The sequence below is a fragment of the Protopterus annectens genome, chromosome 1.part1 (assembly GCF_019279795.1).
Source record: "Protopterus annectens isolate FY-2018-M chromosome 1.part1, PAN1.0, whole genome shotgun sequence".
Classification (NCBI taxonomy): Eukaryota; Metazoa; Chordata; order Ceratodontiformes; family Protopteridae; genus Protopterus; species Protopterus annectens.
In genome coordinates, this window is record NC_056726.1 from 837,796,288 (window position 1) to 837,819,405 (window position 23,118).

Sequence of the window (23,118 nt, forward strand, 5' to 3'; positions counted from 1 at the left end):
CAGAAGAAGAGCAACTGTTAATAAAAGGAAAACAAGTGAGTATTTCAATACTCTGCAAGAGTTTAGAAAAACTGCATTTAGGCAAATATTTTTGATAACTCCAGAGCACAAAATTCTTTAAACAATGACTTAAGCAACAGAAAGTAGAAAGCCTGGTTGCCACACTTAATGAGCCTATGATAAGAAAACAAAAGAGAGATCCTACAGCAGTATTAAAGATATAGTTCAGAAATTCTGTGAAAGCAGAGGAGTGAAGAAACCAAGAAAAGCACTAATGGAAATATTTATGGAAGAGTTAACTATGCCAAGGTTACAGGAAGAAAAGGTTCAATAATTACTAGCTAAAACAGAAAGGGATAAGATAAAAATAGTGATAGATTTATATATATATATATATATATATATATATATATATATATATATATATATATATAAATATATAAATCAATTAAAAGGGAATTCTCCAAGAACAAAATTTATTCTTGTGGATATCTGGAAGTTAGGAGGGGAGAAACTGATAATGATCTGGAAGGTTTTGATTAACAACATTTTAAAATGAGGGTTAGTACTAACATCTTGGAGAAAGCTATGGTGGTCGTTTTACCCAAAGAGGATAAAGACGCATCAGACCGAGCTTCAAACAGATCAATTTTAATGTTAAACCATAATTATAAAGTGTTTATTTCTAATACTATCTTAAATAATGGCAACATTCTTGAGATAGTTTCCCAAAGCAATAGCTGGTGCCAAAACCACTGACAAGAACTAAATGCCATAAAATATATAATCCCTTCCTTCAGCAAGCAAGAAGCCTCTTACACCTATCACAATGAAAACACACACCTGAAAATTGATTCAACAGCAAGGGAAATGGAAACCTATGCAAAAACAATGAACTGTCCTTCAATCATCACGTATCCACCATTGTAAGAGTTCCTTTTTATTGTACAACTTATCACTAAAGGTATGGCGTCCAGGTTCAGGGATGTGATCATTCTACTGTATTCTGCACTCATCAGGCCGATCATTTAGTGTAACACTCCCTTCAATATGCACCTGTCCTGACATCTGGCACAAATTCAATGCCCACAATACTTTCCTACTAAGAAAATCAGAGTACTAAATCATAAAAATTATGTGGGCAATCACAAAGTCTTGTCCCTCTTCAGGCTACTGAGGGGTGATCTCTCTGCCTTCCATATACATCATCAAGAAACCCTATCCCATCAGACCTACTGCACATTTGCAAATCCATTGAGGGCATAAACTTCTGCTCAAGACAGCAATATCTCTTTAGTAGAGTAAAAACAGCATGTTGGAGGAATAGATATGTGTCACAGGGAATACCATTTCTTTGGAATCACATTCCTCTGCACATAAAGCAAACTAATTCACTTACACTATTCAAACATAATCTGGATAAATGGGGTAACTGCAAATTCACCCCTTATCTAACACTTATATTTACGTCAAACTAAACAATATTACATGACAATTCTCCTCATTCTTTTACTTCTTCTCTTCTCCCCCATTTTCTCTAAATTCTACCCATTTACCTTCCTTATAGTATAATCCAAGATAAAATACAATGTCTATATCTCCAAAAATAACTATATTTCCTACTTTGTACTATCAGCTCACATATCTAAGGCACTCTTGGCTAAGACTACAAAGGCACAGGTTCTAATTGGGTATGATGTTCATGCATGCCACCCATGACAGCAACTATTCATTCATTTTCTGATACCTACTTTATACCCTACTAAAGATTTGGGGTCATGGAGGAGCCAGAGTCTATGCTGGCAAATGATAGGTATAAGGCAGAGATAATTTACTAAACATACTGCATAATTTATAATCGAAAAATAACTCAATACTACCGGTTGTTTTTACTATCTTAAAACCGACAGGACAAATTACAGCATAAAAGAGTAATCATATACAGCTACTAATTAACTTTACAAGTTCGGTTAGCTTGGGGAAAAGTATCAACCCTTACAAGATCCAATGCTTTACCACCACCAAAGAAGTCCCAAACTCTCTTGTCAGTTAGGCCATTTGGCCAGCAGGGGAAACGGACTTAAAAAATAATTAAAGTGATTTGCTCATACTACCAGGTACACTGTGGCATTTGGACATTTAAGTACTACTATGCACTTGTACTTTCATTCCTTCATTCATTTGAGCAATTTTTAATAATAAAAAAAAAAAAAAAAAAAAAAAAAAAAAAAAACTTTTTCAAAATTTTTATTACATCACAACCCAAACAAATGTAGTGTATCCCTAAGTGATGACAAATTATGAGTAACTTGAGGTGCATCCATTAAAAGTCTATGGCTGCTCCTTACGTGTCTCTAAGTTGACTTCATAGGTTCATAGGTTCATACTAGGCTATCTGCCCAAGGGCATTTATAAGCCTAGCCCATAGTTATGTGGCTTTCGCCACCCCTTTAGTTTGAATAAAAACTATGCCTATCATTTTGCTGTGCCTCTGTCAAGCAGTGACACTGAAGTAATCCCTGGGGTATATCTGCAATCTCCCATCCATTGGTCAAGATTCTTCTTGAACAAGGCCAGAGAGGTGCTCTGCCTCACATGTACCGGGATTTTGTTCCACAGCATAGGGAGTCTCTGGGTGATGAATCTGTCCCTCCAGCACGTTCTATTTATAACCGTGTCAAGGTTTAAGTCTCCGCCCTTGTGGTTCTGAGGGATCTAGATTTTTGAGGTGAAGCATATTCATCAAATCTGGGTTTGACATGGCCTTATATGTCAGGCACAGGTCACCTCTGAGCAAGCGGTATGAGACTGAACAGAGCTGGAGTTCTTTCAGTCGGGCAGCATAAGACATATTTTTGAGACCCTTTATCCTTTTGGTGAGGAACTTTTGGGGCCTTTCAAGCTGCAGCAGGTGTCTGGTCAGATACATTCCGAACGGGGCATTGTACTCAATCATAGGTCTAATAAGTGATGAGTACAGGGGGACGATGACCTCCCTTGATCTAGATGTGAATCCCTTCATGATCAGGTGGGTGATATAGAAGGTTTTCCTAACTACTTTAGCAACATGAGTGTCAAACGTCATCAAGGTTAAACTTTACTAGTTAGCCTTAGTGGCATAATCTTGGGGAAAGTGGTACTTTTAAAAATGCAGCAAAATATTAGTAACCACAGGAAATGCTGTAAATAATACAAATGCCAAAACTCCACAGCAGTGCAGAAAAGAAAGCCAGTACAGGTCCATACAGCTGTAGGCAAAGACAAAGCCAAGCCAAACCAATACGGTATAAAGATTCTGATGAAGTTTCAGTGGATGAAACCAAAGTGCTTATTTGGTGTGGATATTTTGTATTAAACTTTATACCATATTGGTCTGGCTTGGCTTTGACTTTTAAAAATGCATTAGAAGAAAAGGGCAGCCAAAAATATTCACTAACAGGGTAAAAATGAGTTGTGACACTTCCTGCAATGCATATTGTGGTAGCAAGGTAAATTTTAGTTTAACAAATCACGTTTACATTTTTTGGACTTCTCCAGTGGAGATAATCCATCGCTAATGATGCCCTAACAAAAACAACTGGGACACAGCAAAACTCTAGAAAAGATAGTAATGACATTTTATATTACTAAATGTATTCAAAATCACACACCATAGCACTACAAATACAAACAGAAATATAAAGGTACACTCTAGGGTGGAGTTATAACACAAACAAATTGCATACCACAAAAAAGGCACAATATGGCCTTCAAAAAAAAGTTGCCCAAGTACAACTTAAATGAAGCTCATTATCTATTCATGAAGGTTAAACACTATAAAATTCTTTTTACAACTATATTAAGAAACTCAAAAACCTAGTGAAAATGTAACAACCTGACAGTAAATAATGTGTTATCCATTCCTACAGAAAAGTGCCTAGTAACTTGATAAGATTTCCCCATGAACAAACTGGCTGTGCGTCAAAATTCAGACAACTGTAACTACAGTCATTTCAATAGCACAATTAAAAGTACAGCTATGTGAAATACATTACATCCAAGCCAGCGGCATTTCTAAGTATTTTGCCAACTATGAGGCAGTGTGATTTCAAAGTTAGTATATGCAAGTAGTACAGATGTAGGGGACCAAGCACACTACGGGGGGTAAAGCTCCTTTGCTTCACACACAAAAAAAATGTAAATTGTAAGAGTGTATTTCGGAATTCTCTGGAATTTTGCATAAATTGCAGGTTATTCTTCCATGTGACAGGATTCACAGGATTAGGACTCTCACTTCTGAAAGGGAGCCATAGGAATCCCATCCCCATATGTTTTGGAGGCTATGACAATAAAAGCCATAAATGAAATTAAACACTGGCTCCATGTGCCCTGACAATATTCTTGATAACCTCTTTGAAAAGATCAAGGATCACCATATTAAACCTTTACTGATTATCTTTAATAAGTTACTAACAGCAAGCAACTTTTTCAAATACAGTGACAGTAATTAATATCCAAAAGTTGTGTTATCTCAGATATGGTATCTACAGACCTAAAAAAACAAACAACGTTGACATTAATTCAAAGCAGAAGCTAGGGATTTGCTACTCTTTAGCATGCATCAATATGGGTTTATTAAAAGAAAATCATTTCCACTTAATGCATTTAATTTTTAAGGAGATTACTTATTATTTTATTATTTATTTTACATTTGTTTATCGAGAATGTCCGACTGGACAACAAATCCATTTTCAGCGGAGGCCCAATGAGAAAACCTCTAAGATGTACAGAGAATAAGAAATTTAACAACTTTACATAGAATGTCTTCATAAATCTAAACAAAATTGACAGAGTTTCTAAAAAGAAACAAATTACAGTTTATGGTATTTATACAGGATAGAAAAAGAAAAACAGACTAGTAGTTCAAGATTACTACTGAAACGTACAAAAATTATACAAGCATAGTAACAGTTTGAAAACAAAACAAAACAGCGTTAACGTTTTCTGTGGATTTGGTTTTGGTGCTGTCGAATAAAATACTCTGGTGTTCAGCTGAGAAGTGCTTCCGTGTTTGTTTACTGGTTTGCTTTTTCGAATTGAGCGCCTTTTTTGGGTTTTTTTGGTGACGGGGCTTGTCATGGATAGCAGTTCTACAGCGTTGAACCGGGATGATGTGGGACAGTCCCGTAAATTGATCGGACAGTTAACGGAGTTGATTGAACTCCTTACTCCGCTTTGTACAGCTTTGGTCGGTAATAGCAGAAGCAATGAGGGTGATGGCGCGTCCGAAGGGACAGGTGAAAATGGATGTTCTAAGCACAAAAGGAAAAGGCATCATATTGAACGGAGCCCTGGGCGGATGGAGGAAGCGGAACCGAATGGTAGCGACTTCAATCCTGCCAACACTCCCCTGGCTTTACATGTATCCAACGAGCATTTGAACTGCAATGAGAATCGAGTTTTGTGTGATGTCCGTAGTGACCAGAGAAATTGTTCAGGCTTTAAAGCCTCAGGTACTGTTCCCACTATTTCAGCTAGTTTCAGTTTGGTTGAATGGTTGAAAAATCCCATGAACATTAATTTTAATGGGGCAGAGGAAGGTGCACCGATGGATGGTGACCCCTATGCTCTGAAAATAGATAAATTAACTGGACTTATGCACAGATACAAATCCTTGAATATTGAAAATTGGTATCTTATGGAATGTATTAAACATAAGATTGTACCAAAGGGTTTAAGGGTTTGGAAGTACCCTAATAATGTAGAACCTGGTACATCATTCCATACAGAGCTTATTAATGTTTTTAATGAATGTGGTATTAATGTTTTGAGGCTCATTATCAAAGAAAATAACAGAAAGTTAGAAAAATTAGAACAGGAAATTACAGTTTTGGATGGTTTTATTAAAAAGGATATGTTGTTTGAAGTTAAAAATGAAAAAGAAAGATACTTGAGCATAGGCTCAGCTGTTGATGCTAAATGTATTTTGTTAGAACAAAGAAAGATTAAGAAACTAAGGAGGGATATTGAGGAATACCAAAATGATGTAAGTTATCCAAAGCCACCTACTGTGAAATGGGAACACAATGGTAGAGTGGGCTTTAACAAGAGTAATATTAAAAACAGTTCTAGAAATACATATGGTGAAGAATATGAGTGGACAGATTATGACACTGAATTTCCACCATTGACAAATGAGACGGTGCAATATGGTAATAAAAGGTTTCAAAATTTTCAGCGGAGGGGAGGAAGAAGGGGGAGAGGGAGATATTAGACAATTTAATAAATACCCCTACCCCCACCCCTATTTGTTCCCCTAGTGAGACTGTTTTTTCTATGGAAAATTTGATATCTGTCCCTAGATTAACAACTGGGACAGAATTGGATGCAGGTATCCTACACACAGGAACTACCCATACACTCAATAATTTTTCTATTTATAATTTTAGTAACATTTCTGTGAACAAAACACACTTTGATGTCCTGAGTAAAGGGTTTAAATTTATTCCCGAGATGAAAGGTGACTTAGTCCAGACTATAATAGATATGAAATTGTTCTTAAGGAAGGTAAACCTACAAGTCACATTACCCCCTAAGAACATGAATACTATTTCCCAACAATGCATGCTTACTAGAAAAAGTACGTTTAATCCGCCCTACCACCCACAAATAAAAAACTTAGATTCAATATTGGAAAAGAAAATTAGAGAAGAATATAAATACACAGGTAATGAATATAATATTACAGTGGAGGAATCTAAGTTGTTGAATGAATTAAGGTTTAATAATCAAGTCAGAATTATGAAACCTGATAAAGGGGGAGGGGTGGTCATTATGGAAAATATTATTTATGAGGGCAAAATGAATACGATTTTAGGTGATAGTAATAAATATAGAATAGTTTCCTTAAATGAAGTTCAACTGGCCTACCAAAAAATAGATAATATTTTAAACAATATGCTTTTGGAAGGTACCATAGATGTCAAGCTGCATCAATTTTTATATGTATCTAAACCTAAGATACCTATTATCTTCGGAATTCCGAAGATACATAAAAATGTTAGTGACCCACCCTTAAGACCTATAGTGGCAGCGGATGGTTCTAAGACTCTTACTTTAGCTAAATATGTTGATATCACAACAAAGCATATTTGTACCAACAATGAATACATACTTAAGGATTCTTGGGACTTGCTGAGGGACATTAACATTGGTTTATTTACTAATGACCTTATTTTTGTGACAATTGATGTCATTGATTTATTTTCATGTATACCCCACCATGAAGGTATAAGGCTGTTTGAGGACATGGTTTTTCTTGACAAAAAATTGACACATTTAGAAAAAATTGCAGCAGTAACATTGGTTGAAGTTGTATTAAGGAACAATTTTATTGTCTTCAATGATGAATTTTTCCAGCAAATTAGTGGTGTAGCGATGGGTGCGGCTTGCGCACCCACCTATGCTAATATTGTATTAGCAGCATGGGAATCTAATTATGTTCTTAATTCCGGATATGCACAATATTGGACGCTTTATAGACGTTTTTTAGACGATATTGTCATTTTTTGGACGGGGGGTAGAGAAAAATTTCTGGAATTTTTCAATTATATCCAGAATACTACTAATTTTTTAAGATTTACCTATACCATGTCCAGTGATAGATTACAATATTTGGACGTGGAAATATATAAGAACTTGAGTAATATGGACTTTGAAACTAAGGTTTTTAGAAAGAGCACCTTCTGCAATTCCTTTTTACATTTCACTAGCGCGCACCCCCCACATTGTAAAAAGAATATTGTCAATGGACAATTTGTGAGGGGGTGTCGTATGACTAGTAGGAATGATGATTTCTTTAAGGAATGTAATACACTGGAGGGAATGTTTCTAGCTAGGGGCTACCCACATGATTTTATTACTAGTATTAGAAAAGAAGTGGAACAGAATAGGCTAACAAAATATAAGCCAATAAAAGGTATAGATTGGACTGCTAATGTAAATAGCTTGGAACCCCCTGTTGAGAGCAATAATATTGAAGTTACAGATGAGTCCCAGTATAATTCGGCATTGATAATGGAGTTCAATACTTTTAACACTAAAGTGAAAAGGATTTTTCAGAAAGAATGGAATAATTTTATTTCCTTTTCTGATATTACGAATATTAAAAAAGAAATGCCTAAAATAGTGTATAAAAATGGCAGAAGTATTAAAAATCTGCTGGAGAATAATAATTCAAATAGAACTCCTATTAAAATGTTACCATTCAACAATAATAAAAATAAAAAATATGGTACATATCAGTGTGGTCACTGTAATCAGTGCCCATACATTAGTAACAAGATGGAGATTTTATTACCTATGAGGGACATTAACATTTATGCTTCTGGCTATTTTAATTGTGACTCACAAGGGGTGGTATATCTCTCCTTAAGCTTGGAATGTAATTCATATTATGTGGGGAAAACTGAAAGAGCATTGAAGAAGAGAATCTACGAGCATATTTACGAAATATCAAAGAAAAAAGAAACAAATGCTCTATTCAAGCATACATTAGAATGTGACAAAGCTAGATTCTGCTTTTTTGTCTTGGATCAGGTCAAAAAGGAGATTAGGGGAGGCCTTTGGGAAGAAAGATTAGAATTTAAAGAACTCTGGTGGCAGATTTTGTTAGATGCAACAAATAGTCCAGGTCTTAATGACCACATTTCCTTATCTTCTGTATTAAAACTGAGAGCAGCCAAAATTTAGTGTTTATTGGCAATAGCTCTCTAAGAACAGCAGATGGTGCTATTCTTATTTAACCTTTTTGAATATGAAGCAAAGTAAAGGGATTTTTTAACAAAATGTGACTTTTTAAATAATAATATTAACAGTTTTTTATATATTTATATATGTAATATTTATTTAACTATATGTTTTAATTTAAAGGAATATTTATTGTGGAAAAATGAATTTTAAATAAGTACAAATTTTAGCTTAGTTTATGAAGAACATCGAGGTGTGTTTTTAATTCTGGTTTAGTTAATTAATGAGCCTTTTTAGCAGGTTTGTTAATGGAATCACAAAGGAACGGATTTTATTGGTTGATTTAAATCATATGAGTATATATAATATGTAGTTAAAGTTTTTAATTTTGTCTGATGAAGTCTTACGTGTTTGTGGAGACGAAAACGCATATTGTGTGATTATTAAAACAGCGTTAACGTTTTCTGTGGATTTGGTTTTGGTGCTGTCGAATAAAATACTCTGGTGTTCATCTGAGAAGTGCTTCCGTGTTTGTTTAATAGTAACAGTTTGAGCAGATTAAGCCGCGGTGGTGCAGCGGTAGCATTGTTACCTCACAGCAAGAGGTTCAACCGTTCGATTCTCGGCTGGAGCACCTTCTGTGTGGAGTCTGCATGTCCTCCCCGCGGTCGAGTGGCATTCGAAAGACATGCGTAGAATGGGAGTGCCTTCGTTGAAGGTTGGGCATCGAACTGGCAACTCGGAACCCGTAAAAAAATCTACTGTCAATCATTAGTAGACCGGAGTTTCGCTGTGGTGACCCCTAACCGGGAAAAGCTGAAAGAAGAAGAAGAAGAACAGCAGCAGCAGTTTGAGCAGATTACTTTATATACAGTCTTTACAAGATTGGACAATATTTATAACTTTGAACTTAAAGTATGCTAAAGGAAACCACGTAGTGAGAGTGTAGATGAGACTAGAAGAGTTTTTGTTTAGTTAGGCTCTAGCAAGTTTGGTGTGACTTAGATAATGATGAAGTTACTTAATGGATGAAGGCCAAACAAATCACAGAACCTTCTTGGAATGGCTAATACAGTTAACACCACATCATGTAAATGGATAATTAAGCCTAGTATGCTAAATATAACTGGATACATTGTTCAGTGGGTCAAACAGTAGTTAACTCATTAATGAAGACAGTGTTGACTTCACTGTGGTGTTAAGCATGTACTTGTGTGGGCTGCCTTGTTCCATGTATGACAATAGTGCTTGAAAAGCAGAGCACGCACAGTGCTTTTAGCACTACTGAAAATTACTTTAGCTGAACAAGACATATAAAAGCTGTTTTTTTTGTCAGCTGAAAAGATTTTCTCACATTTAATTTTCCTTGACTCTCAACTCTAAGCAACTGCAATTCAGCTTGCAGTCAGTCAAGAATGTCGCACCTAATTAATAGGTTCATAGGTTGGTACTAGGCTATCAGCCCAAGGGCCTATACAAGCCTAGCCATAACAATTCCCTAGCTATTTCTTCCCACATTATTTACTTTCCTGGACCCCTGTCTAGCAGGGCGACTGACGTGATCCCTGGGGTGAATTTCCTTTCTCCCATCCAATCGTCAAGGTTCCTCCTGAAGAGGTCCAAAGAGGCACTCTGCTTGACATGTATGGGCAATCTATTCCAGAGTCTGGGGAGTCTCTGGGTCAGGAACCTATCCCTCCAGCATGTTTTGTTTATTGTGATGACAAGGTTTAGATCCCTGGAGCGTGTAGCTCTGAGGGATTGGGATTTCTTTAAGTGTAGCATGTCCAACAGCTCTGGGTTTGACATGGCCTTGTATGTTAAGCAGAGATCGCCTCTGAGTAGGCGATATGCGACAGAGTATAGCTGGAGTTTTTAAGGCGGTCAGCGTGGGGCATCTGCTTTAGGCCTGTGATTCTTTTAGTGAGGTATTTCTGAGGCCTTTCCAGTTGTTGCAGATGTCTTGAGAGGTACATACCAAATGGGGCGTTGTATTCTATAATGGGTCTAATGAGGGATGAGTACAGTGGGACAATGACCTCCTTTTTCTGGATGAAAAGCCCTTCGTGATGAGGTGTGCCACATAGAAGGATTTCCTGACTGTTGTGGCGATGTGGTTATCGAAGGTGAGACCACTGTCCACCTGTGTCCCTAAGTCTCTTATCACACTTTCTGTGTTTAGTGTACTGCCACCTATATGGTAATTCATGGATACATGTTTTTGCCCAAAGGGATAACAATACATTTCTTGGCATTGAGCTTGAGCCCATGGCTCTGGCACCAAGCATCTGTTTCTGTAAGGCCCTTTTGTAGAGTATCCACATCATTTGGGGATTCAATAATGGCTCCCAGTTTGCAGTCATCTGCAAACTTTGTTAGCCAGAGTCCCTTAGTGTTGACCTGTACTTCAGAGAAGTAGATGCCAAACAAGACCGGCCCCAGGACTGAACCCTGAGGTACTCCACTTGTCACTTGTCTGGAGCTGGATTTGGAGTCGGCTACTTTTACAGTGTGGGTTCTATCAGTAAGCCATTTAGCAACTCATTGGGTGACATAGGGATTAATGCCCAACTTAGTAAGTTTATCTATGATTCCAGAGTGGGGGATGGTGTCAAAGGCGATGGCAAGGTCTAGATAGGCTGTGTGGACCACCTTACCCTTATCCATGGCTCTGGAGACTGATTCAAAGAAGTCAATCAGGTTCAGGAGACAAGATCGGCCCTTCACAAACCCAAACTGGGTGGGGTCCAGTGTTTCAAGGTTGCCAATGTCTTTGTTTATAAGTTCCATGATAATACGCTCCATGACCTTGCAGATAAGGCTTGTCAGACTGATGGGACAGTAGTTTCCGGGATCCAAGGTGAAGTAATCAGAAAAAAAAATTCCCCCAAAGTAGTGGAACCAATAACAAGGCCTTCTGAATGTTGCAAGTCCGCATGGGAAGCCTTCCATCAGATTCTACTGAAATCACTCTCAGCATTCATAGAGTCTTGTTACTGGTTCCACTACTTTGGGGGATTTTTTTCTGATATTATGTTAGGTGAAGAACTCTGGATTACTAAACATTTATACAGATGACTACAGACACAGTGAGACAGTTACAGCCAGAAATCAGAGGTGTTACAAGAAGCGTTGGGTAAATCGCACTCCTGATAAAAGAACAGTAGCCTACAATAATAAGAAATACAGCACAGACAAATTTAGGAAATAGGACAGTGACACTAATTACAAAATACAATGGCAACTGCTATAATCTGATTATCATACTACTGACCTTGGGATGTTAGGGAATAGCAAATTCAAGTATTTGAGCAAAGTGTGGACAAAATATTCAGAAAAAAAACTTAAGGAATTACCTATACAGCACACAATCAAAGTGATATCTAACCAATAAAAGGAAGGTATGTCCTACACCTCATTCCACATTATGCTATATTCAGTTTTAGAACTACAAAAATAATTCAGTTAAAAGCATCCAGCAATTCTGAACAATGAAAATTATTGAGCAAAAAAAAAAAAAAAAAGACATATTCAAAAGGACTAGATGAACTGACATTATCCTCAGTGGCATACAAAGTGATTTCAGTTTTGTTTTGTTAACAATGCATAACCCAGTTTTGTTGGAAACTCTGTGTGGACAATATATAATACGCAACTCAAACAACAATGAATATCAAAGCCTCTGGTAAATCTGCCTCACTTCCAAGAACCCTGTGTGTAGCAAGAGTGAATCCCAGGATGAACCAGTACATAGACCATAGCAGACATGCTAGGAGATGACAGTCTTCAGCATGAAAATAGCAGACTGCTTTCACTTCCTTGTTATTTGAGTTTGTTTGTCTTTCAGCTTTTCCCGGTTAGGGGTCGCCACAGCGGAACTCCGGTCCGCTAATGATTGGCAGTAGATTTTCACGAATGTCAAGGTGCCAGCTCGACGTTCAACCTTCAATGAAGGCACACCCATTTAGGCATGTCTTTCGAGTGCCCACCCAACCATGGGGAGGACATGCAGACTCCACACAGAAGGCACTCCCCGCACTCCAGCCAAGAATCGAACGGGAGAACCTCTTGCTGTGAGGCAACAATGCTACCGCTGCACCACCGCGGATGCTAAAATAAAAACTTCACATGTTAACTGTTCTTGTATAAAAGTACTGGAGAAATAAACTTGAGCAAATTTAGTCGCAGGAATAACTCTGCTTTATTTATGATGAGCACCTTTTCCCACCAATTGGGTTTCATCACACCATTTTTATAGAAGAGGAATTAACAATTGGAGTGTTTATTACTTTTGCTTATAATTCTAAGTTTGAGGTTTTTTTTTTTCATTTTTCTCAAATAACAAGGAATGGAAGGCAGTCTGCTATTTTCACCAGTGGAGAGCTTTCTCCTTGCATCTCTACTGTGGTGCATCCAACATATAATATGTGGGACTAATACTAGATCAGGCCATCTCTTGCTAAAATTAAAAGCATACCTTTTATATGCTGCTGCATGTATGTATGTACTATACTGCTCCATACACATCAGCCTTATCTATTATGCGCTGTTGTATTTATAAACGTTACAATAATGGTGATTTAAGATGTTCAGTAGATCAATCTAGTATACTGATGATGTAAATATGTCTTCTCAGCCCAAGTTGTGCTTGAAAAGGGCCCTTGAACCAGTGTACATACCTGGTCAATAAAAAAATAAAATTACATTACGCAAACCTTAGCAATACTATAAAAGAGATATACATTCATTATATCATGGCTGCTCAAATTCTATAACAGATATCTTACAAATATCAAAGAATATGCAAGCCTGACATATGGGTGTTTAATAATACTCAGAAAAGATAATAACCAGTTAATCCTGAAGGGTAATAGGTCACAAGCTAGGCAATACAACCTATGAACCTATTAAAAGCTACTACTCATAGCCACTATGTTGATAAGCATGATTTGGTGTAGTACAGTCAGACTGTAATTCCAGCCTCAGTTACTTAACTTGATATTTTTCCACGTCTACAGAGGTTTTGTCCCGCCTCCTAAACACACAAGTCTGTAGATTAACTGGCTACTTCAAACTGTTCCTAGGTTTATATGCATGTGTGTATGTATTCTTATCTGCTGTATTGTAACAGACTGATATAAAATCCAGAATATGTCCTTCCTTGATGCACTTTATCAGGACAGCCTCAAGCTCACAGTGACCCTGAAGTGGCTTAAGTGATTACTGATAATGGATGGATCATGTGACTGCTATTCATTCAGTGTTAATCCCTGGCGGAAGTGTTGAGTCCAGATCCACTGCAATACAGGAGTTTCACTTAAAACAGATCTACAGAAGTAAAGTCAGACAGCGCTGACCCATTAACCAGTAGGATGTAAATCTAACACTACAGATGACAAAGTAAGCCAACTACAGCTCCACTCCATTTTAAAACATGATACATCTTTCCTTATTAGAACTACACATCTTGGCTGCAATTACCTGAAGGTATTAACACACAACCACCTTTCAGGTCATCCTCACCTTGCAATGACTGCACAAAGGACAGCAATAACAACAGAGCGATGACAAGTCATACTGTTGTCCGAAATCCAAACAGCTCCAAGACAGGCCCAGACCAATTCCGGCAGGTACAAGGCAGTACGAATATAAATTAATAAAGGGATACTCTTCCGTGGACCTGGATTAGTGATCGTTCCTGAAACAAGAAGACAATGGTTAAACAAAAAAGCCATTGCAAGAAGGGCATATCAGAACCATTGTTTATATCATGTTAATAACAGAATGGCACAATATCCTTTTAAGCAAACATCTGAAGGGGAACCTTAATTACATCAATGACAACTCTTAACAGTTCTAGTTCATTCTCTGTTTTTGACATTTTTTGCTGAGTTCTAAGGATAAAGAAAATATCACTCTGCATTTAGTTTCTCTCTGTCTCTCTTCCACTTAGTTCTATGCACTGCTCAGCCATATTACAGATGCACCACACTGGCTGGAAGTCTGCTGAAGGACCACCTAAAAGAATGAACTATTTATTCATTTATTCATCCATCCTTTGCTCATTGTGTTTGGGGAAGATCTAAGGTAGTATATATCTACTATTATGGGAAATTTGGCCAGGGAATCAGAGAACTTCCCCTAATCTTTTCACTAGGTACCATGGCATCTTTTACATTTCCTGAGCTAATACCAACTCAAGTTGATGGGCACCCAGTTTAACATCTCATCTAAAGGACTACTACTGCACAAAGCCATGTTACCAGGACTATCAGCATGCTGGACTGTAGGCTGAAAGACTTACTGTCCTGGTTATGCTCTTGGCCAACAAAGGACTGCCACAAGACTCCAGGTAGCTCTGGGTACTACTTCTGTACCCCTACTCTACAGGATTTTCTATCTTGTAAAATTAAAGAGAGCAACCCAAGAGTGGATTTCCCCAATTAAAATATGCTCTATTTAATAAGGTATATACGATTACTGAATGTATTGGTACATGCTAGTTATGGTTTACCATACAAATCTGTGTTTCAGTGAAACTCAGCAACTGTTTATACAGTTTGCATGAAACTTCCAATGCAATGAAGAAGAGTGATGCCAGTTTTCACAGAAATATATTCTGGTCCAAAGGACTTGTGCACAATTATCAACAGCAGGCTTCAATGGGATTATCTGACAACCTCCGAATCCTCTCTCCCTAAATTAGGCTATTCTTATTTCCACTTCAAGCATAGGTTATGGAGGATACAAAGTAATCAATTATAAGCATAATTGTTTATCCTTTATTTCTACTTGATGTACTGACAAATATTAAGCTAACCAGCCTCGGACAATCATACTGTTTAATTACTCTTGCACAAAACCTCCATCCACAGCCTCCTTAACTTTATCTCCTTTTCAGCTAACTACTCTCCTCACCTTTATCCTTTCTGATGCAGCAGTCTTGACCTTCTGTCCCCTTTCCACACGCCTCCTCATTTCTATTACTCTACTGTTACTTCTAATCACATACCTCTCAAATGACAGGTACCACCTCATAATAAGCTCCAGTCCTTTACTATTCCCCTAAGTAAAGTTGTGTAAAATTTTACAATAACAATAGATGTCCTTTCACTGCTGCAGTATTCTTAACCTAAAGGATCTCCTGCCAAGGGTAGTCCAACATCCAGACATTATAATGAAGCCTTTTGTACTTATAGGTATCATACGTCACACACATGCTCCCAACACAAGGCACAGGCATAAAGATGACATATGAATGCACACACTCAGAACTGGAAAAGCCCCTGGAGGCACAGAATGTCCATAGTGACAAGAAAAGACATGCACATCCAGAAGGGAAAACCCAAGTGAGAGTACAAGAGCGCAAGAGGAAGTGCGGGAGGAGGAAGGCACACAGGAACCCTCCAGAAACCTATACAGGATAGCCATAGCAAAGCCAGCTTTGGCCCTGAAAATAACATGCAACTTATGAACACAGGACCAAACAGGAGCCTCACGGATGGAATTGGTATCCAGCCCCTTGAAAAAAAACACCAGAGTAAGCACAGCCCTAGTAGAATGAGCCTTTATTGATGAGGAAAGCCATTTTCCATGAAGAGAACAACAAAAAGAGATGGCCTTAGAATTCCAGAAAGACATGGTTTGCTTAGAAACAACAAAACACAAAGACTTGGGATGACATGAAACAAGAAGCTGCTCAGATTTGCAAATAAGTTTGACTTTATCCAAATAATATCTGAACTGTCTATGCAAATCCATGGTATGAAGAAAGTACAGTTGTGCACACTTACCATAAATGTAGATGTTCGAGTGTATTCACTGTTGCAGTCATTACATTTGGGTAATCTGCTGGCAGGTTGCCCTCAGTTGGCCTGAATAACAAAGTCTTGGGTCCTGCGTTGGTTGCGGTCTCCTCTTCCATGACATCAGGTTGTCAGGGGTAATAAAACATGCAGCCAAAGCCATTTTATTCAGTTTTTCTTGCTCCAGATGTCAGGTGCCCCCCAAACGGGGAGCAAAAAATATATATAAATAAATAGTAACTATATAAATGCACTTTTAGAAACATAAACATTACCTTAAACTAAAAGCAAATACACCACAAAGGCTTTTGAGCATAGTGAAGGAAAGGAAAGGTATAGAAAGGGGGATGGCGGGTGGGTAACCCGGACTGCAACAGTGAATATACTCAAACATCTACATTTATGATAAGTGTACACAACCGTACTATGTTCTTCACGTTTCACTGTTGCAGTCATTACATTTGGGTAGAATCCCAAAGCTATGGATGAGAGGATGGAACTAAACAGCATTAGGAGCAGCTATAAGGCCCTGCAGGACTGCAGTGGCAAAGCCTGCCCTGGATTTGGAAAAGAGAGGTAAATGATAATGCTTTGTGAAGGTATGAACAGAGCTCCAAGTAGCAGCTTCTAGAATGTCTTTAGATGGAACTCCTCTGAGAAAAGCTGCTAAAGTAGAGGCAGCCCTGGTGGAATGTGCTCTGATCCCCTTGGGCACAAGTTTACCATGGTGCAAATAGCAGACACAAATGCAGTGGCTTATCCACTTAGAAATAGTCTGCTTTGATATAGCCTTCCCCTCTGACCCTGCAGCAAATGCTACCAGTAGTTGCTCAGATTTTCTTAGAGATTTGGTCCTGTTTAAGTAGAATCTTAGTTGTCTGTGTACATCCAATGAATGCAGAATCCGCTCCCCTGTGTTCTGCAGATTTGGGTAAAATGTTGGCAGATTAATGGTCTGGTTAAGAGCCACACTGGATACCACCTTAGGCATAAAAGAAGGATTGGTCCTGAGGGACACCCTGCCTGGGTAAAATATAATAAAAAGCTCCACTGCCATGAGAGCCTGTAGTTCTGAAACCCTTCTTGCTGAAGTGACTGCCAAGAGAAAATCTGTTTTCCAAGATAGAAATGTTATATCCGCAGTAGCTGCTGGTTCAAAAGGAGGCAGGGTGAGTTTTTCCAGCACGAAATTGAGGTCCCATGCAGGAGTTGGAGATCTTCTGGGAGGCCTTACATTTTTGGCCCTTCTAAGATACTGTTTAAGCAGAGGATGAGAAAAGAGGGGAGTTCTGTGTTGTAATGAGCCGAGATGGCACAGGCATGGATTTTTATTGAAGAAAGAGATAGGCCTTGTCAGGCATCTCAGTCAAATATTGTAAAATCTGAGGAATATTGGGCTTTGCTGTGTCTGTTCCTTGTGCTTGGTTCCAAGCACAGAATCTCTTCCATTTATCAGCATAAGATTTTCTAGTACTAGGCCTTCAGGCTTCCAAAATGACATCCATCACAGATTTACTGAGATGTGTTGTTTGAAAAAATAAATGATCAGCCATGCTGCAAGGTTCAGAGTTTGGAGCTGAGTGAGCAGAATTTGATTGTTCTGCGGAGACAGTAGAGAAGGTATTTGAGGAAGTACCAAGGGGGGAGTCGAGACATATTCCTTAGAAGTGGGTACAAGTGTTGTCGAGTCCAATCCGGAGCAACTAGGATCATTTTTGGGTTTTTCTGTCTGACTTTTAGTAAGACCTTGGAGAGAAGAGGCAGAGGGGGAAAGGCATAGACTGATATGTTTTTCCAGCTGAAGGCTGCATCCACTTTCCATGCTTTTTTGTGATGAATACTTGTGCAGAATTTGTCCAGCTGATAATTTTGGGGAGAGGCAAATAGATCTATGTCTGGGCTCCCCCACTTCCGTGCTAACATGCTGAAGATTTGTGAATCCAGTTTCCATTTGTGAGGGTCCATAAGACTTCTGCTTAGGTCGTCTGCCAGATTATTTTTGTTTTCCTGGCAGGAATTGTGCTTGAAGATGTATTTGGTAAGTCAAAGCAGTGTTCCACAATGTCATGGCTAGTCTACAAAGGGGGTAGGATGTGTACCCCCCTGCTTGTTTATGTACCACATAACCATAGTGTTGTCCATCTTTATCAGTAGTTGTCCTGGATGAAGTAAGTCCTTGAAGGCTGTCAGAGCATTCTGAACAGCTAGCATCTCTTTCTGGTTGATATGCAGATGCATTTGTTTTGGGCTCCATTTGCCCTGAATGCATCTCCCCGCCAGGTGGGCCCCCAAGCATAGTCTGATGCGTGTGTAGTTAGGGTTTGGGTGGCAGGGGGTAGAGTGAAAGACAGTCCCTTGTTTTGGTGACATGCCTCCGCCCACCAAAGAAACTCCTGTTGTAGGCAGGAAATGAGAGATATCACTGTTTCCAGACTTTGACAATGTTGGCTCCATAAACTTTTTAGGTACCACTGAAGTTTCCTCATATGCAGTCTTGCATATGGAATTAGTAGAATGCAGGATGCCATGAACCCCAAAGCCTGCAGAATTTGTCTTGCAGATAACTGGGTTTTTGTTGCCATTTGTTTGAAGTATATTGTCAGTTGCCTTTGTTTGTCTGGCGTAAGGTAAGCCATCTGGGCAGTTGTAATCAAGCTTGCACCCAGGAATGTAATTATTTGAGAGGGTACCAGTTGGGATTTCTTTTCGTTTATTGTGTACCCCAGGTATGTTAGAAGCCATTTTACAAATGCCAGATGCTGAAGAATAGTGTCCTCGTCCTCTGCTTGAATGAGACAGTCGTCCAGATAAGGATAAATTTGTATACCTCTTTGTCTGCAGAATGCAATTACTGGTGCCAGGCACTTTGTAAAGACACTGGGCGCAGTAGATAAGCCAAAGGGCAGTGCAGAGAATTGGTAATGCAAAACACCTGCCTTGAAGCAGAGGTATCTTCTGCATGATTCCCTTATTGGGATATGCAGGTATGCCTCTTTTTAAGTCTAGAATCACTAACCAAGCATTTCTGCCCAGCATACGCAGTAGCTGTTGTAAAGTCAGCATTTTGAATTTTGGAATGTCGAGGAACATGTTCAAAATTGATAAATCCAGTATTGGACGCCAAGAATTGTCTTTTCTGGGTACTAGGAAGAGTCTTGAATAAAAACTTTGTCCTTTTTCATTTTCTGGTACTGGTTGAATAGCCCTCATATCCATGAGGAGCATAACTTGTTTCTGAGCCTCTGCCCACTGATTTTGTGGTGATCTGGCCATCCGTTTGGAATTGGCAAAGTATGGAAATGAAATCTGTACCCCTGGGATACTATGTTCAATACCCACTTGTCCTGGGTAATTAACTGCCAATTTTTTGCATGAAGTGCTAGTTTTCCCCCCAAGGGGGCTGTCAAAAGATAAGTGCTTGGTGATGGTAGAGGAAAGTCATTGAGACTGCTTACTGTAGGGTTGTCCTTTGTTTCCTCCAGATTTGGAGGTGGAGGCACCCCATTGCTTTGACCTGTAAGAATCCTGTGATTGGTATCTGGAGCCTTTTGAGCACCTGGATTTGCCTTGAGTGGCTCTGTTGGACACCGGAAAGGACCACATTTTAGTAGGCCAGTGCCTACTGAACCTGGGTGGCTGCACTTGCAAGAAATCTTTTACAGTTTGCATAGATTTAGCTTTGTCTTCCATTTTCTTTAAAACCTCTTCTGCCTTATTACCAAACAGAGTGTCATGCTGCAAGAGGGCATCCAACAATTTAGCTTTAACATGATCAGGCAGATTTTGATCCTTGAGCCAGGTATGCCTTCTAATCACAGATCCAGTAACTGCGGCTCTGCAAGAGGCCACCAAGGAATCAAAACCACATTGCAAAGTATGCTTTCCAACCTGTTCTGCTGAATGCAATAATTCATGTAATTCTTTACTTTCCACACAATCAGAAATCAACATCATTTTCTGTTTCAGTAGGCCCATAACATGCTGTTGATATTTAAGCATATGAAATTGGCAGTTTAAGGCTCTGATTGCCAAGGTAGCAGACATATAAACCTTCTTTCCCCATCTATCCAGCGCCCTGGAATCTCTATCAGAGGGGGTAGGATTTTTGGCTGTAGAGGCCTTAACACCCTTGGGACCCTGTGAAATAGTCTCAGGGTCAGCAGCAGGATTTTTGAATAGAAATTTGTGTGAGTTAGGAACCCTGTAATATCTGTCTGGCTTACTAGGAGCCAGAGGTAGGGAATCAGGAGCCATGCTTGATTCCAAAAACACATCATCAACAATGTCTAATACAGGAGGTATAGCCAAAGGACTACGCTGAGGTAGAAGAAGGAAATCCCTAAGTCTCTTTTTTGATTCAGAGAAGTCCTGACTCTCCCAGTGAAAATGTTCCCTTAAAGTATGCAAAGTTTCTCCAAAAGAGTAATCCTCAGGAGGAGAAGCAGATGGGATGGATTCCTCTGCATCACAATCCTCATAGGGTGGAATGGAAAAATCCTGATCAGGAGAGGAATCAGAAGAAATGGAAACCTGATCTGAAGATTCATAATCAGTGCCTTGTCTAGGCCTCTAGGCCTCTTAGCAGGGGGGAGGGCTGGGAACCCCTAATCAAGGTAATTAAGCCCTCAGCCATTTTGATCATCTGTTTTTTAGGCATAGGGGCCTGAGCACACAGCTCATGCATTGTTTTTTTAGACATAGAAGATGCTTTTGATCTTGTTTTTGAGGCTGGCGTCAGTTTTATATAAAAATGTTGAGGCCTGAAAACACCCTCAGAAGCCGGTGCCTGCTCAGCGGCTCCAGACCTATCCGAGGGAGAGACATCCGCGGGTTCAATACTCTGAGAATCTCGCAGCATATCGGACTCCGCATGGGTCTCGGTAGAGGCCTGCGACTCAAAAGTAACAGGTATCAGGGGCTGTGAAAGTGCCTCACTGAGTACCAGCGAACCAGCGACTGGCTTAGGAGAAGCTTCGCCGTCGGTTTTGGACCTCAACAGTCTGTCTATGTCTTTTTCTTTGCGTTTTTTGTGAACTCCGGTAGGCGGAATACGAACCGACGCCATTTCAGGATAATTAAATCTTGATCCAAAATATTTAGAAGCAAAACTATACCGACGCTTAATAGTGCTTTGGTTAAATCTAGCACAAAACCGACAGCAAGGCACGTTATGATCTGGGCCTAGGCAAGGAATACAGTATAAATGAAAATCCTTATGAGGTACTTGCTTCCCACAAGTAATGCAAATATTAACTTTTACTGACATCGGTAAGGAGCAAGAAAAAGTTTCCCCAACGGGGTACTTAGCTTTAGTTTGAAGACTTCGGTTCTGAAACTCAAATGTGAAAATTTCAGGAGTCGGCCGACCGGCACTTGCGAACTGCTTCTGCTTCGGGCACCGCCAGCAAGAAAGACTAAATAAAATGGCGTCGGCTGCATGTTTTATACCCCTGACAACCTGACGTCATGGAAGAGGAGACAGCAACTGACGCAGGACCCAAGACTTTGTTATTCAGGCCGACTGAGGGCAACCTGCCAGCAGATTACCCAAATGTAATGACTGCAACAGTGAAACACGAAGAACATCCTTCTCACTGGCAGACTGCAAGATGACTAGAATGATTAAGGGACAACTCACGAACCACTTTGGGCATAAAGAAGGATTAGTATGAAGATACATCTTGTCTCTATGAAAAACTAGGAAAGGAGGAATGGCCATGAGAGCCTGAAGTTCAGAGAAGCTTGTGGCTGAGGTAAGAGCCAAAAGGAGAACAGTCTTCCAAGCACAGTGTTGTAAGGAAGCAGGCTCAAAAGGAAGGAGCCTGAGTCAAATTCTCAAGATTAAAAATTGGGGTCACAAAAAGGCAGAATATATTTCCTGGGAGGCCTGATATGAAGGACGCCTTTAACAAACTCCTTGACCTCAAAGCTAGAGGCCAAAGGAGGATTTAAGTGCAGACAAGCAGAAACTGCTGATAGATGAGCTTTAACCAAAGAATACGCTAACCCAGCATAGGGCAGATCACACAAACAGGAGAGAATCAAAGGAACCTCCACAGATATGAGATCCTGATGGCGAGAAAGGCACCGACAGAAAATCTTTTCCTTTTGGACACATATGATTTCTTGGTAGGGGGTTTCTTGATCTCCTGCAAAATTCAAAGCATGTCTGCTAAAAAGTGGTGCTTAAAAGGAATCAAAACCCTATCCCTCACAGCCATCGTTTGAACAGTGGACAAGTGAGGATGGATAAGAGACCCCCTATCTTGTGTGAGAATCATCATCATCCCCTTTTTTCCCATTTTTTTTTCCTACATGGGGTCGGGGTACTGTGTTAACTGTTGCCAACTCTCTCGATTCAGTGTCACACTCCTGCCTTCTTCAACACTTATGCCTGATTGTCGCAGATCTTCTTTTATACAATCCATCCACCTCTTTTGCTGGACGTCCTTGCTTCCCTCTTACCTTTTTCCTGTCTGTCCCAAGTCTTCCTCACCAGGCCATCTTCTGCTTTTCTACACATGTGCCCAAACCACCATAGTTTGTTCCCTTTGATATTTTCTGCAATTGGAGCTACTTTGGCTTC

At 39.3% G+C, this 23,118-nt stretch overlaps 1 protein-coding gene across 1 annotated transcript in view; it reads right to left on the minus strand.

Annotated features, from left to right (window-relative positions):
• Nucleotides 1-23,118, minus strand: part of DAGLB (diacylglycerol lipase beta) — a gene marked incomplete in the record, with an annotated part of 1,624,905 nt that overhangs the window by 1,220,903 nt on the left and 380,884 nt on the right. Inside the window, 1 exon segment of the mRNA XM_044078626.1 lies at nucleotides 14,251-14,425. Coding sequence (XP_043934561.1) covers nucleotides 14,251-14,425 — 175 coding nt within the window.